The 14,804-nt window shown below is 36.7% G+C and overlaps 1 protein-coding gene across 4 annotated transcripts; it reads left to right on the top strand.

Moving 5' to 3' along the window:
- The first annotated feature begins 2,231 nt into the window (after positions 1–2,231).
- On the top strand, positions 2,232–12,651 carry LOC120264442. Of its 4 annotated transcripts, none has more exons than XR_005537431.1 (5): positions 2,232–2,934; positions 3,463–3,542; positions 11,806–11,920; positions 12,021–12,098; positions 12,454–12,651. XR_005537431.1 is itself a non-coding variant. In XM_039272253.1 (2 exons), the coding sequence occupies exons 1-2, from the start codon at positions 2,569–2,571 to the stop codon at positions 3,502–3,504; spliced, it is 408 nt and encodes a 135-aa protein (XP_039128187.1). In that variant the 5' UTR covers positions 2,232–2,568; the 3' UTR covers positions 3,505–3,772. The 4 variants fall into 4 exon arrangements, 1 of the variants encoding a protein (XP_039128187.1); XR_005537432.1 differs by having other exon boundaries at positions 11,796–11,920; positions 12,026–12,098; XR_005537430.1 differs by having other exon boundaries at positions 11,796–11,920.
- Positions 12,652–14,804: the final 2,153 nt, after the last annotated feature.

Genomic DNA, 14,804 nt, shown 5'->3' with positions numbered 1-14,804 from the left:
AATTATATTCATATTGAAATCATAGATTATTCTCCATAGATTCATGATCAACATGAAGAGGATAAGTTTTGAAAAGTTGGCAAAATTGTAATCCACCTGAGGAAAAGAAGAATATGTTTTAGAAATTCCTATTGTTTGAGTGTGCTTTCAGAGAAAATGCGACCTCAAATTGATGTGCTAAACAGTTGCTGATATTATGCTTAGAAATGTTTTTGTCGAACCTGTGGTTGTATAAAATTCTGCAATACTTGCAACCACCCCAACAGTTGATGTAACTTTTTCTCTTGTTTTGAATATATACTTTGCAAGCAAATCTCCTTCAAATGCACCTTCAGCATCCATATTCATCTATCTATCTTCTTAAAATTTAGCAAAATGCTTATCTAAAAGTACTTGTGTTGATGCTAATGAATGCACTGAAATGAATTTTTATGTGTTCTAATCTATAGAGTTCTAATTGAAGTTTGTACTCTTGCTTCACTGCATGTCTATGGTAAAAATTAAAAATACTTTCTATTATTTTCTATAGAAAAATAGCTCATTTTCATCTTCATTTCTGCAATGAGATTGAAAATAATAATATTTCCAAAAGACATCAGTAATGAGGTAAAATATAAAGGCCCACAAGAATCATAATGTATCAATGGTTTGTGAGTACATTTATGATTTATCAAATGCATGAGTGAATGTAAGAAAACAATATTGATCATGTTTTTTTGTACTATATACCCATTGCAATTGGTATGATGCCAAACTGTTAGTTGATGATGTTAAAACATGTGCAATCAGTGATCTAAAAGTTTAACCACTTTTTTTAATAGAAGAAAAGGAGTCTGATTATTAGAGGTTTAGATTTCATAATTATTGCATAGGTTTGATTATTATCTTGTACATCTCTATTGTCTTAAATTGATATTTGATATTTAATTGTTATGGGTTACTCGATCTTCAAAACATTAACATAGTTCATGATTGTCAAATACAATTAATAATTCATTATGTGTACATGGCCTTTCCTTCATTTCTAAGTTAGTTTTGGACTTCTAGAAGTGTAGTAGTTGTCAAAGGCATAAGATCTTATGGTATGTAATCAAATTCCTGAATGCATTGATCTTCATGTTAGTATTTCTGATGCTTTGACTCATAGTGGTTGTGCATGCATGCCTTACAGGAATATTTCAGGAAATTCAACCCACCTTGTTAACGCTAATTATGTGAATGCTTTGCCTCACCGTGATGTTCTGTTTGACCCTGCAGCGGAGCTCTATGAACTAAAAGTTGTGATAGAGACATCTTAGTTGTAGACCCCTTTATAACACCATATACCATATTGGAAATTGGAAACCGAGACCAGGAAAGAGATATAGCTGATCAAGAGAGGAGTGATTATGGGTTCCCCCGGCCATCTTGTTAACGCTAATTATGTGAATGCTTTGCCTAATTATAACCGTGATTCTCTGTTTGACACTGCAGCGAAGCTTTACGGCATCAAGCCTGAAAACGTCTGCTGCGTAATCCAGTTGAAAAGCGAGATCTTCGCAGATGCCGAACTCTCGGAGTGGCTGCGAGACCAGTTGAACGCCACTATGAACGCACGTGATGCAATGGGTGTTCTCAAAATTAATCTGCATCAAGCCCGGCCCTTGGTTCTCATCTTAAGAGATGGAGATGAAGCTGAAGCTGACCTCGAGGAGACGCTGGAGAAGCTCAATAACTTGGTGACCTTGAGGTATAAAAAGAAGGCCTTAATTTCTTTGATTAATTAATACAACCATTCGAGGCATTTATATTAATTATATATATAATTCTTCTAGTCAGGTTAATTTCTTTTCCTCCAAAGAAGGGGCTTCCCATTCATTTGTTTGGTTGTATACATACTGGGCCGGGAGTTGCGGCCCATTGGCAATATCAACCTTAACATTCTCTCTTTCTGTGTATCTAATAGCTTCTCTTTCATGTGCATGGTTAGTTTGAGATTCTTTTACAGATGCTCTCAAAGTTTACTTATTTATTATTTATTATTTATTTTTTATATATTTTTATGTTTAAAATAAAAATTAAAAACTAAATATATCACAGGTCATGCTAGTCCAAACCCTGGGATCGGTGGGCCGTTTCGGCCCTAAAAGATTAGAGACTTTAGTGCCTAGTTCATTTTGGGCTAGCGCGTGCTAAATAGTTTGGCACCTCCAGAGATATATTTATAAAAAAAAACTATTGAAATAATTTATTTGGTGAAATCTTCCTAGTAAGGGTTGGGGCTTGCGATCAAAAGTCTTCAGACTCTTTATTGAATTAACAGTGAGAGTTGGATCTTTTATCTGCAGGCCCATTCTGGAGGGATTTAAGTTGGTGTGCGTCGAGCATGAGAAGCTGACGACGGTGTTAGATGGCCTTCGCCGGAGGAAACATAATCTCGATCACAATCTCGGCAGGATCAAAGCTTGGAGGAAGGCATGGAACATAGCTCAAGGGATAGCCAAGTTCGGAGTCACTGTGCTCTCTGTGCTGATCCCGGTGGCAGGTGTGCGGCCAGCTGCCACCGCCGCTAACAACGGAGCCAGCGGAATGATCGGGCTTCTTCAGCCGTTGGTTGACTCCCATCTATCTGGTCAACAGAGGTCGTGCGAGGTTGAGATAGACCTCACTGCAAAGATCTTGAACGAAGCTTGCTTCATATTTCATAGGGTCAACAGCGCCCGAGTTCTTGTGGAGGAGTTGCAGGATGAGATGGGGTTGTTGGCTAAGTGTGGTGAGTTCCTCGCTGTGGCTGGGGAGGATGAAGATGGGGTTGTGAGCAGAGAGATGGACAAGATCAAATGTAAGGCCGGAGAATTGGTGGATAAGATTGAGAATTTGGAGAAGGAGGTGGATTGCAGCCGCGTGGATCTCCGCAGGGCTGCGTTGACTCTACTTCAGACCGTCACTGACCAGGTATCTATCAATTGAAGTTAGAGATATATATGATCTAAGTAATTTTTTTTATAAATATTATTAACCCAAATTAATCACAGTAGTCATATTATATTTATTCATCAGTTTATTGGTATAGTCTATACATGAATTATGATGTGGGTACTGGGCAGAGGCCGGGTTGGAAATTTTTAAATTTATAGAGTTTGATGTTAGTTTAAGGATTTTCTAATTAATGAAGCATTAAAGTTTAGCAACATTAGGATTGAAAGAAGAAGAAGAAGATAGAATTTAGCAACTATCTCAATCACAAGTAGTATAAAAAAAAACTCTTGAAATGGTATGAGTTCTTGGGATACTGTGAAATGTTAAATTAATGAGTTATATGAATGTATGAATAATTTTTGCAATTGTGTACGCATATGAAGCATTTTAGAGATAATTATCTGCATAAATAATGCATAAATAATGATATGGCTAGTGTTTTTGTTTTAATATGAAATTCTAAATTGTATACTAAAAATTATTTTCTTTTGTATTTTTTACAAGGTTGGAAATTCTCAGCAAGTGTCCATTGAGATCCCCGCTTAGTAAATGTGCCCATTGAGATCTTCGCTTAATAATTAAAGGTGATTCTTATTTTGTATTTTATATGCCAGTAAAACTATCAGCATGTAATAATGGTTAAGAGCAGTATCAACTCTCAAGCGGACTTGGTTTATGCTTGCTCTATGATAAGTGGACATCTATGTTATTTTGCTTATGTTTGTTTTCGTATTGTACTTCTGAACTTCTGTACTTCCTCTTATTTAAGATTGTGAGTGAATTAGAAATTGCAATATTATTATTATTGTTGCTATTTGTCTTCACTCAAAGTCTAATATTGTTCAGTGAATGTCACAACGAATGTGACTTATATTACATGAGCTTATATTTGGTTTAACAGTTCTATATTTAGCTCAGGTTATAATAAGATAAACACATGAAAACTGGTGCATGCCCATAGACAGGACCATGAAAGCATGGAAGGCCTCTAATCTAAACACCACATGTGTGTGTGTGTGTGTTTTAATCATATATATATATATATATATAACATTTTATTTTCCTTTAATTCCTTGATAATCATACATCTATCTATTATTAGAGGTGCAAATGGCAGGCAGAAAGTTGATTTGGTAATTTGGTAATTTGATAACCTCTTTGTGGACTTTGAAAGTTTTTCTGAGATAGTTTGAGATCTCTAAAGCAAATGTTGGAATATTTATTAACCCTAAGTATCATCATTGAGAAAATTTCATTCATCCGATATTACTTCTATCAATTAAATAATTATATTCATATTGAAATCATAGAATATTCTCCATAGATTCATGATCAACATGAAGAGGATAAGTTTTGAAAAGTTGGCAAAATTGTAATCCACCTGGGGAAAAGAAGAATATGTTTTAGAATTCCCATTGTTTGAGTGTGCTTTCAGAGAAAATGTGACCTCAAATTGAGGTGCTTAACAGTTACTGATACTCCAAGTTATGCTTAGAAATGTTTCTGTCGAACCTGCGGTTGTATAAGATTCTGCAATACTTGCGGCCATCCAAACAGTTGGAGTTACTTTTTCTCTTGTTTGAATATATATTTTGCAAGCAAATCTCCTTCAAATGCACCTTCAGCATTTATACTCATCTATCCATCTTCTTAAAATTTAGCAAAATGCTTAAAAGTACTTGTGTTGATACTAATGAATGCACTGAAATGAATTTTAATGTGTTCTAATCTATAGAGTTCTAATTAAAGTTTTGTATTCTTGCTTCACTGCATGTCTATGGTGAAAGTTAAAAATACTGTCTATTATTTTCTATAGAAAAATAGCTCATTTTCATCTCCATTTCTGCAATAAGATTGAAAATAATAACATTTCCAGATGACACCAGTAATGAGGTAAAATATAAAGGCTTAATAAATAACATGAATACCCACAAGAATCATAATGTATCAATGGTTTGTGAGTACATTTATGATTTATCAAATGCATGAGTGAATGTAAGAAAACAACATTGATCATGTTTTTTTGTACTATATACCCATTGCAATTGGTATGATGCCAAACTGTTAGTTGATGATGTTAAAACATGTGCAATCAGTGATCTAAATGTTTAACCACTTGTTTTAATAGAAGAAAAGGAGTCTGATTATTAGAGATTTATATTTCATAATTATTGCACAGGTTTGATTATTATCTTGTACATCTCTATTGTCTTAAATTGATATTTGATATTTAATTGTTATGGGTTACTCGATCTTCAAAACATTAACATAGTTCATGATTGTCAAATGCAATTATAATTAAGGGAAAATTACTGTTCACCCATCGTAATTTTCAAAACTTCCCAAAAACCCCCTCCAACTTTTGCACACCCTGACACTCCGTTATATTTTACATTCCTTTTAACCCCCCGCCGGTAAGTTGAAGTGGGTCCACGATATGAAATTCCTTTTTTGCCCTTGCAAAAGGTGGGAAAAAAATGGCGTCCCAATCATAACTTTCTTTATCGATAGTTTTTTTCAATGCCTCCCGCTTGCTTTTTCTCAAACAAAGTTTAGAAGGCTCATATCTTGTTCTTCTTCTTCTTCTTCTTCTTTTTCTTCTTCTCATTTGGTGTATTCAATTTTAGCTCTTCCGATTAAATTATGGAGAGTTTTTTTGTGCTATTGCTAGATACAACGGGGAGGGGACGAGTGCTAATGTTCACTGTACCGACTTCTTGGGAATCGATGTTAGCTGAAATATGTGAGCGATGGGGTCTCGATATTTCCGTGTCGAGGTGAAGTTTATCACACCCGATGGACATAAAAGCAGTATGTCTCATATAAAACGAGGTTGACTTCCAGTAGCATGTGTCGCGTGCGACTCCATCTTCAAATGTTCCGTTGTTGATCTTGTTATTGGGAGCAGGATGATGTGGCATCGTATCCTACTGAAAACGAGTTCTTCTCGTTGTAAGTTTCTTCTCGTTTATGTTTATATAGTTGTAGAAGTTAATTATTGTTTATTATCCGTGTCACTGTTTACATTTATCAAGTTTCCATTTAAACACTATTGTCTCCGATTAACTTATTAACTTATTATTTAACTTTTTGTTTTTAACGCTTTAAGATTTATGTTTATCGCTTTAAATATTTTTGTGTCTCTGTTTAAATATTGATCGTGTTCGTTTAAACTAAAGTGTTGGCGGGAATTCGAATCCCGGCATCGCTCTGCTCCACATCATGGCGAGCTCGAGGGTGTGGCTGCCTTCCTTCCTCATCCGATCAGTCGAAGTGTTGTCGTTGGATATTGGACAATGTTTTGAAGGCGTTGAACATTTTCGAGACGCACTTAGGAATTTTTGCAATCAAAAGGAATTTTTGACTTCAAATTCATCAAGAACGAGAAACACCCGGGTGATCGTGGAAGGAAGCTTCGACTTCAAAAATGGCGTATAAGGAAGCTATATTCCCCATACCGAGACAATGACGAGCCGATGGATGAAAAATCGCGAATCGCGTTATGCATCACCTTTGTGACGACAAGGCAACCTCGGGTGTCCTAGATGAAAGAGGATCGAGTCGTAAGCGTCCCGAGGGTCCGCAGAGTTGCGTTGTAGCCATTACACGCTTTCGGTCACAATCGCGGATCGTGGAATGAATCTGTTGCCGACTAGGCATTGTGTATATACTTCTTATTATTGTTTAAATATTGAACTTTATATTTAAATATATCTCTTACGCTTTTAAATATTTTTATTCTCTGCTTTTAACTCATTATTTTTATCGTTTAAAAATAAATTTGTATCCGCTTAAAAATGTACTAACGGGATGGTGCTAGCGGTTCCCCAGCGTAATTAATACACGCTCGGTTCCCCCAAGCGCTTTCCACTCCCGTCGCATATAAAAATCGGAACATTACATTACACTCTATAAAGAGATTATTAAGTAATAAGGATATTTTTAAACGGAAAATATTAAGTATATTTTTGTTGTAATTACATTGATATTATTAAATAATAAGGATATTTTTAAACAGAAAAATATTAAATTTAAAGCAGAGAAACCTAAACTTAAACAAAGTAAAACGAAAGTTAAAGGGTAAAAAGTTATCATTATACGATTAAAATGAATGTTGATATTAGCCGATAATGAAAAATGAAAATGAAAGCAGAACCCTACCCGATAATGTACCCTGCGGACTACAATATCATCCAACAAGACAGAACCTCAAAAGCGAAACAAAAATGATATTTACACCTATCTGATGACTATGACCCCGCTATGCGTACACTCCCCTCCGGTTCGCTTTTTACACGATAGAAACGGAGTTTAAAACAATTACATTGATATTTACACAATGAACTATATACTTAAACACTCGAAAGTGTATGTTAAACAATGAATCGGATTATTAAAGAAAGAATCGTGTATACAAATATAGAAAGAATGACTAAGAACCCGCCTGCAAGACTCCTCTCGGGCCGTGATGCCTACCGCCTCCCTCCCTAAGTATGCGGGAAACATACCTTAATCGCAGATAAGGGACGTCAGTCTGCGGTACTCGTAGCTTCTCACCGGCGAGTAACTGCTCGATAAACCGCGATGACATAGACGCTGCGATCGACACTTCCTTTTTTTACGTCGTGGGGCTTCGATGTACGTGAACAAGCGGGTACTTTATGCGATCGCCGACTCGCCCAACTCCATGTCGATACTAGAGGTCGAATAGGTTCCAGTGTCGAGATATACAAGTTCATATTAGAATGCCGATTATTTACCGAACACTATTACACAAACACAAATTATTAAAGCACTTACCATTTCTAGCGTGCTTTTTATCGTATTCTTCGCTTTGGCATGAAGAATAATGCACGTATTCTTGTTTTTCATTGTCAGGGGACGACGACATGGAAGTGGCCACTCATAATTATCGGAAGGATGACGATGTCCACTTCATGCAAGTTGCGCGGCATCTCCAATCATAGCCATCGTGGATTCATGTGCGTCGTCGCCCTGCTTTGACATGAACAAGGCCAGTGGCCGTGTGATGGAGGCGCGCCTCTTATAACGATATGACACTACGCTCATCGTCTTTTTGCAAGATACATACGAATCGTCCCATCACATCACATCGCGACCATCTCCTTCCCCTCGAGCAGGTCGAATAGATTGGCCCGTGTGGTGCTGACAGAGTCATTCTTCCACACGACAGTGCTGTGGTTGAACGGAACAAAGACATGTAAACAATGTTGTAAGTATAAAATTAAACGTTAAAGTATAAACTTTAAATTCTATATTGAATGTTTAAACGAGTAGCGGTAATATTTAAAAGGGTATCACTTATAAGTTAAATGTTATCTCAGAAATTTTAAACGTTAACACTCCTACTTAAATGGTAACTAAAAAGCAGTTTTAAACAATATCATAAAAAAACTTCAAACTTACTTGTCCATAGGGCGATTGAGGAAGATCCTTATCAACTCCCCGCTCAGTACTTATTGAGGCTGATTGGCAACGATTTTTTTCTCTTGAATGAAGACTTTCCGAAGTTCTTCTACTTTTTTATTGACTTCCTTTAATGGGGGCACGACGGCGGCATCAACGGGAGACACTTCCTTACATGCTTCTTGTTCTTGTGGGATTGTGTCTGCCTTCGATGCGCAGCGATCGACCGTTGGTTCCACCGTGAATTCCCACTTCGTTGAGGATAGACTCAACGACCTTCTCAACCGTGAGTTCCACGGCAGCGAAAGCATCAATGGGAGACACAGCGTTATCCGGTTGTTCTTCTTCATGGATTGTGTCCATCTTTGATGCCACACTGTCAGGCGCCGGTTCCACCGTATGCATGATGTCGTCAACAACAGAGTCGACGATCTTTTCCACCGCGACAAACTCAGCGCCATCTTCAATCTCCTCCACCGTGATGGCCATGTCATCAGCGTTAACAACATCGACCGCCCGATGGTCCTGCTGCCGATGGTGCTCGCTATTATTTCATCGTCGGTAAGACGCGGGTGGAGACGGAGACATTATTGTTTTTCCTCTTTTTGCAAGCTTCTTCGAATGAGGGCCGTCTTTGAAGGGCCACCCCGATGATGTCCTCGTCGTCGAACTCCGACGGTGTATCCGTCCCGGGTGCTTCATTTGTTTGAAGGGAAGGCGCAGTCGATTGTGACTGTGACCGGCCTTCCAATGCCTCCACCCGAGCGACAAGCCGAGGGAACTCGGTCATCAAAAATCGCAAGCCCGCATGAGAGTTGCAGTGACATCCTCGCTTAGTGCCCGGCGAGGTGCCACGTTCAGGGCGACACGGTCGGGGAAAGCCACGGTCGGGCGGGGTGGGGAGGGCTTCTCCGGCCTCGGCGAGATGCGTTTTGGCTCGAAGGCGGAGAGCGGGCGTCCCAGTAGCGCAAGGAAGAGGTTGCCCTCTCATCTTGCCTTTGAGCAAGCGGTTCCGGAGCAATAACATCCGACCGACGGTTGGCCCGAACAAATACTTCTTCATCAGCATTCGCCGGAACCAGCTCAGGAAACTAGCATGTGTAAAACAAACAATCTTAGCGAAATTATTTAGTTTAAACAATTAAAACTATATTTACACATGTAACTCGTATATTTAAATGTTATAACCTATTGTGTTAAACGATAGAACAAACAAATTAAACATTAAACTAAAAAGTTTAAACGGTAGTTGAACAAAGTTAAAGCGGTAAGTTATAATGTTAAACGATAGATGAATAAAGTTAAAGCGGTAAATGATATGGTTAAACGTTAACGCTCTGACGTTAAACAAAATATTTTTTTGAATTATTACCTCTTTTCCTTCGAGAGATGACAAACTCGTCTCTATCGTCGCTTGCTTCGGTAAGTATTTTTCACCGTAGTACAAGATCCTTGGGATCTTCAGAACGGACTTTCTTTCCGGTTCCGGTCACTCAGTAAAAACCGGATGTTAAGCGCCACAGTGCAGACCCTTAACATACCCGGTGTTGGTCTTCTTCCCCGCAGCATCTAGATTGCACTCGGGTAGCGGCTTGTGGTATGTCCTCCATAAGCCACTCATGCGTCGCTTGCGCCCATGCGTAGCGCCCCATTCCGGTAAATCATCGACATAATCAACGATCCGATTAGGGAACCGAGCGGGGAGGTATTTGGGAAGAGGATTGTACCCGGGAGGTACACCATCGATGGTTTGGCAAAATTCTCCTCTTCTCCCTCCGTCCAACGAGTTCTCAAGAGTGCTCCTCGATGGAGTCTCCCGTGTCTCTCGTGACGTCTTCGATAAATACCTCTCTTCGAAAGTCGACCGTGTTTTCTTCTTCAAACACGATCGCCTCCCCATCGCAACGCGAGCCAAGAACGATTGCCACATCTTCGAGGGCTCGAAAGTCGCATGCTTTTCCCGATCCCGAATTTATTAGTGCGGTTATCGTATCTCTGCAAGAGAGTCAAGAAGGGCCCGCTCTTGGTATACTGACTCCAACTCGATAGAATGCTCGTGAACGGTGTCCTTCGGATGATCTCCCGATGTCGAGGGATCATGTGAACTTTCAATTCGACCCACGGTCTCCACCACCGGTGTCAAGTAGCATCGCCCATTAACTAGATTGACCGCCATAATCACAAAGCTCGCGACAATAACAACACATTGTTAAGCTTAAAATGTAATTTGTTAAACGAGTAAACACTCGGCTCTTAAACACCGATATCATTTTTAAGCAGATGACGTATACTATTAAACAGAGATACAAATAATTAAACGGAGACGAACTAACTTAAGCAGTAAAAGCTCATTGTTTAAACGGAGACCCTCATTTTTACAACTGCAACCATATCAACCTGAAAGGGTAAAGCGTAGATTATAAACATTACACAAAAGCACAACAATCTGAAAACCATTTCGATCGTATACATAGACGAAAATGTAAAAACAAAAACAAAAAAACCCTAGCCGAGACATCTCCTGCAGACTAACAAAACCCCGACCGATTAATCCCCTCGAAAAGCTTTTAATGTCTTCCAACAAAAAAACAAAATCACAAACCAAAACCGAAAAATGTCTCTTCGTAACAGAATAGTTAACAAAAAAACCATAATGAATACCTTAGACTGCAAAGTGACGAAAATGCCGAATACTTGACTGGGACTTCTTCGAGACGCGAGTGGAAAGGGAAGAGCTTCGGTGGGAAAGAGAAGAGTCGGAGACGCGAGTTGAGATGGAGTCGCGAGTTGAGAGAAGACAAGCATTGTAATGCTAAGAAAAAACCCACCCACTTCCTCTCACACTCGCGAAATGGGTGCACCACGACTTCCTGCAAGGGCATTTTTCGTCCATAAAATTTTTAAATACACTCCGTTTAATGCCAGTTACGTACTTTGGGGGTTTCAAAATCATGGAGTTGAAAAGGAAGGGGTTTTTGGGTATTCCGAAACTATGGGGGTTTGTTTGGCAATTTGGCAAAGTTGTAGGGTTTTTTTGGCAATTTCCACTATAATTAATTATCTGTACATAGCATTTCCTTCATTTCTAACTTAGTTTTGGACTTCTAGAAGTGTAGTAGTTTTGGACTTCATTTTAGTATTTCTGATGTTTTGACTCATAGTGGTTGTGCATACCTTAATGGAATATTTCAAGAAATTCAAGATCAATAATAATTGGAGGTTGGTTTAGATGTCCCAAGAAATGATTAAATGTGATAGTTTTGGCAAGTTTGACAGTGTGATAGGTCCATGAAATTACATAACTTTTGAGATTCTATTCTGTGTTCCTATTTATGAAACTTACATTTATTTCACAAGTATTCGAGCACAAAGTTGCATGTTATGTGTAATTATATCTGTTGTTATTTTAGGTTGTTGCAGATCCTTCATTAAGTTTCAAACAACAATCTCTCATAGTTGATGCAGCATGGGCGCTTGACAAGGCAAAAATGATGCGCATTGATGAAAAAAGTGGCAAAATTGATCCTGGACAGAGGTTGATCGCATAGTTAGTTATTATTACCTTCATATTGTGTATTTGCTTAGTTGATTAACATGGTGGCTCACTCATCTGAATTTGGTAACATTGTTGTTAGAGAAGAGGAACAAGAAAAGCTTGAGACTTTGCTGAGAGTATCATGTCCTTTGGAAGTGAAGCGGGGAGCTACTGACAAGTATGGAAAATTTTCAATCTTAATTTAGATACTTTCACATTTATGCAGGAGTATATTCATACAAATTTACTTTCTGCATATATCTGAAGAACTAAATCACGGTTTAAGTGGCCAGATAACTCATTCCTATTTCTTGGTTGCATAGTTTCTTCTTGTTGAGATATATATATATATATATATATATGTATGTGTATATATATATATATATATATATTTGTATTATGTTACTTCTCTTGCAAATGTCGGGTGTGCCTTGCATTAGATCATTTACAAGAAGAAACTAAGAACTATTCAATGGCATATGAAATGATGTTCCTTCGTTTCTGAAATGCCTCTTCTGTGACTGTTTTTGCAGAGGTTGTGAGCAGTTCATGTCAAATGAAAGTCAACTTTTGAATATCTTGTTAAAGCGTCAATTTTTTATTGAATGTTTGTAAGCAATGTCTGGAAGCAATTTCTTTTTGAATGTTTGTAAACATTGTTTGAGAACAAGCCTTGGTTTCATTTCATATGTTCTTGCTTGTGAAGATGTGTGAACAAATTTGTAAATTTAACTTTGTAACTGTTTATAAATTATTAATAAAATTTTTATTATTTTTTTTAATTTGAATTGAAGGTATGAATGAGATAAGAATGGTCACTACTCACTAGTATTTTATCAATGCTGAGAGAATTCTTTTGAATTCATAGATTCCTAGTTGTGGATTTGAGCTATTACTGTCAAGGTTTAGGTTTGTTGTTGTGTCTTGGTGGTTAGATGTTTCAAGTTTTCCTGAAAGCATTTCTCTATATTATCAATTTGTAATTAAGGTTTGTTTCAAAGCTCTTTTTCTGTGTGATTCCTTTCGTTACTTTTCTTGCCCAAGATTTATTCTTTAAGATTCTCAGTTTTCATGGATGTTAATTACTATTTGATCAAAGTTGAGAGAATTAGTTTGAATCTGTGGATTACTGCTTGTGGATCTGAGTATTTCCTGCAAGCATTTCTGTCATCCATCTTTCTTCATATCTAGATGTTTCAAAATTTCTTGTGAGGGTTTCTTTGGATTCTTATTTTGTAATTGGGTTTTATTTCAAAATCTTAATGCTCTCTTTGTGCAAGATTTCCTTGTTTCTTCATGTGTGAATCCATTGATTGTTGTTTGTGGACCTGAGTCATTCCTGTTGGTGTTTGGTTTGTCAAGCTTCCTTTGTGCTCAGATGGTTCAAGATTCATTTGCCTTTTTTTAAATAAATTGGTATTCATGATTTTGCTGCTTTTATTTTTATTTTTTTTGGTTTCATGGATTTTTTTTTCAGTGTTTAATAAGTTTTTCAGTTTTTTTCATGAGTCCATGAATTTCAGGTTTATGATATGAGTGCTTTTTGTTAGGATTTAGGACTGTGATTTTTTATTTGATTTTGTGATTGTTGTTCTTTTTTAAATAATTTCTTGAACTAATTTATTAGATTCTCATTAATTCAGATTATTGTTCAATTAGCTTACACATCAAATTTATTTTATTTTATTTATTTATTTTTTATATTCACACTTAGTTGCCAAATATCTAAGTTTAATGGATACAGTTGTATTTGATCAAAATTTATAAGAAAATTCAAATTTGTGAATTTAATTTTATGAGCTCGAGGGTGTTTTTTGTTATTTGTAATTCTAATATGTGATTTTATGAGGACTTATTTTTAATCTAATTGCTTCATGATTTTATTGGATTAAGTGTGTTTCTTTGATAACATTTCTTGAATATGTAACCCGTGGTGCTTATATTTTGATCGGAATTGAAGTTGATTTCTGGGTATTATTGTCATTGTCTATCTTTCAAAGAATTGTTTTCTTGTTGTACAACTTTTTGGTCTTCCACTAAGCATTATTTCATTCAAAGATAATAATTGTTTCATTACTCTATCTTGGAGATACCAACCTAGGTAAGAAATAACCACAAATCAAGAAAAAGGTGTATCTTCAGTGCACTTGCCAACTTGCTGACTTTTTTTTTTGCTTTTTCCAATAGTGGTTGGAAATTTTGAATTTAAACATTTGTTGTTCATTACACTAAAGTTCTTCATTCTTGCCTTTGTCGTGTCCTTTGGAGATTATTATTTATGATCAGTTGTTGGCATAGCTTTTGTGATAGATTTTTTGGATGGAAATCATGCTAGAATTTCTTTATTGTCTAAAGAATTGTTATGACAAAATTGGGAGGCATCTCTGACTTAGATGCCATATTATTTAATTGTTGCTATGTTGTTTTCCACCACCCAATTTAGTAATTATAAGTAGAATCAGTATGTTATCTTCTTTTTATGATTGTGATTGTTTTGCTTTATTGTAAAATTGATCAATTTAGATATGAGAAATTACAAAATCACTGTATACTATTGATATATATTAACTATTGGTATCTAGACAGTATGAATTTTTACTCTACCCCAAACAAATATAAATAGATAAATGATTTTTAAGCTCTTTAGTTTTATTTAGCACATGCAGGATAGAAATTTCCCAAATGGAAGGTTCACCATGAACATGTTTAATCAAATTTTGTTGACACATTCTTTAGAAGTCACGCTCTGCCATGCTGCTGTGTGAAAATATATATTTTCATTCACAAGTGTACCATAAAACTTTTACTATTCTTTGTGATTAATTCCTGAACTTTTGGGGCATTTTAATATAATTAAATAGCTTATGAGCAACTAGACTACCTA

This window comes from Dioscorea cayenensis, chromosome 7 (assembly GCF_009730915.1).
Source record: "Dioscorea cayenensis subsp. rotundata cultivar TDr96_F1 chromosome 7, TDr96_F1_v2_PseudoChromosome.rev07_lg8_w22 25.fasta, whole genome shotgun sequence".
In the NCBI taxonomy this organism is placed as follows: domain Eukaryota; kingdom Viridiplantae; phylum Streptophyta; class Magnoliopsida; order Dioscoreales; family Dioscoreaceae; genus Dioscorea; species Dioscorea cayenensis.
The sequence above is the reverse complement of the archived record's forward strand: the minus strand, read 5'-3'. Positions and strand labels throughout refer to the sequence as shown.

What these genes read in the sequence shown, in the direction of transcription:
- LOC120264442 (XM_039272253.1), top strand. Translation starts at nt 2,569, where the DNA reads ATGATCGGGCTTCTTCAGCCGTTGGTTGACTCCCATCTATCTGGTCAA. An exon ending in TTCAGACCGTCACTGACCAG is followed by an intron (nt 2,935 to 3,462) that starts GTATCTATCAAT and finishes ATTTTTTACAAG; the next exon opens with GTTGGAAATTCTCAGCAAGT.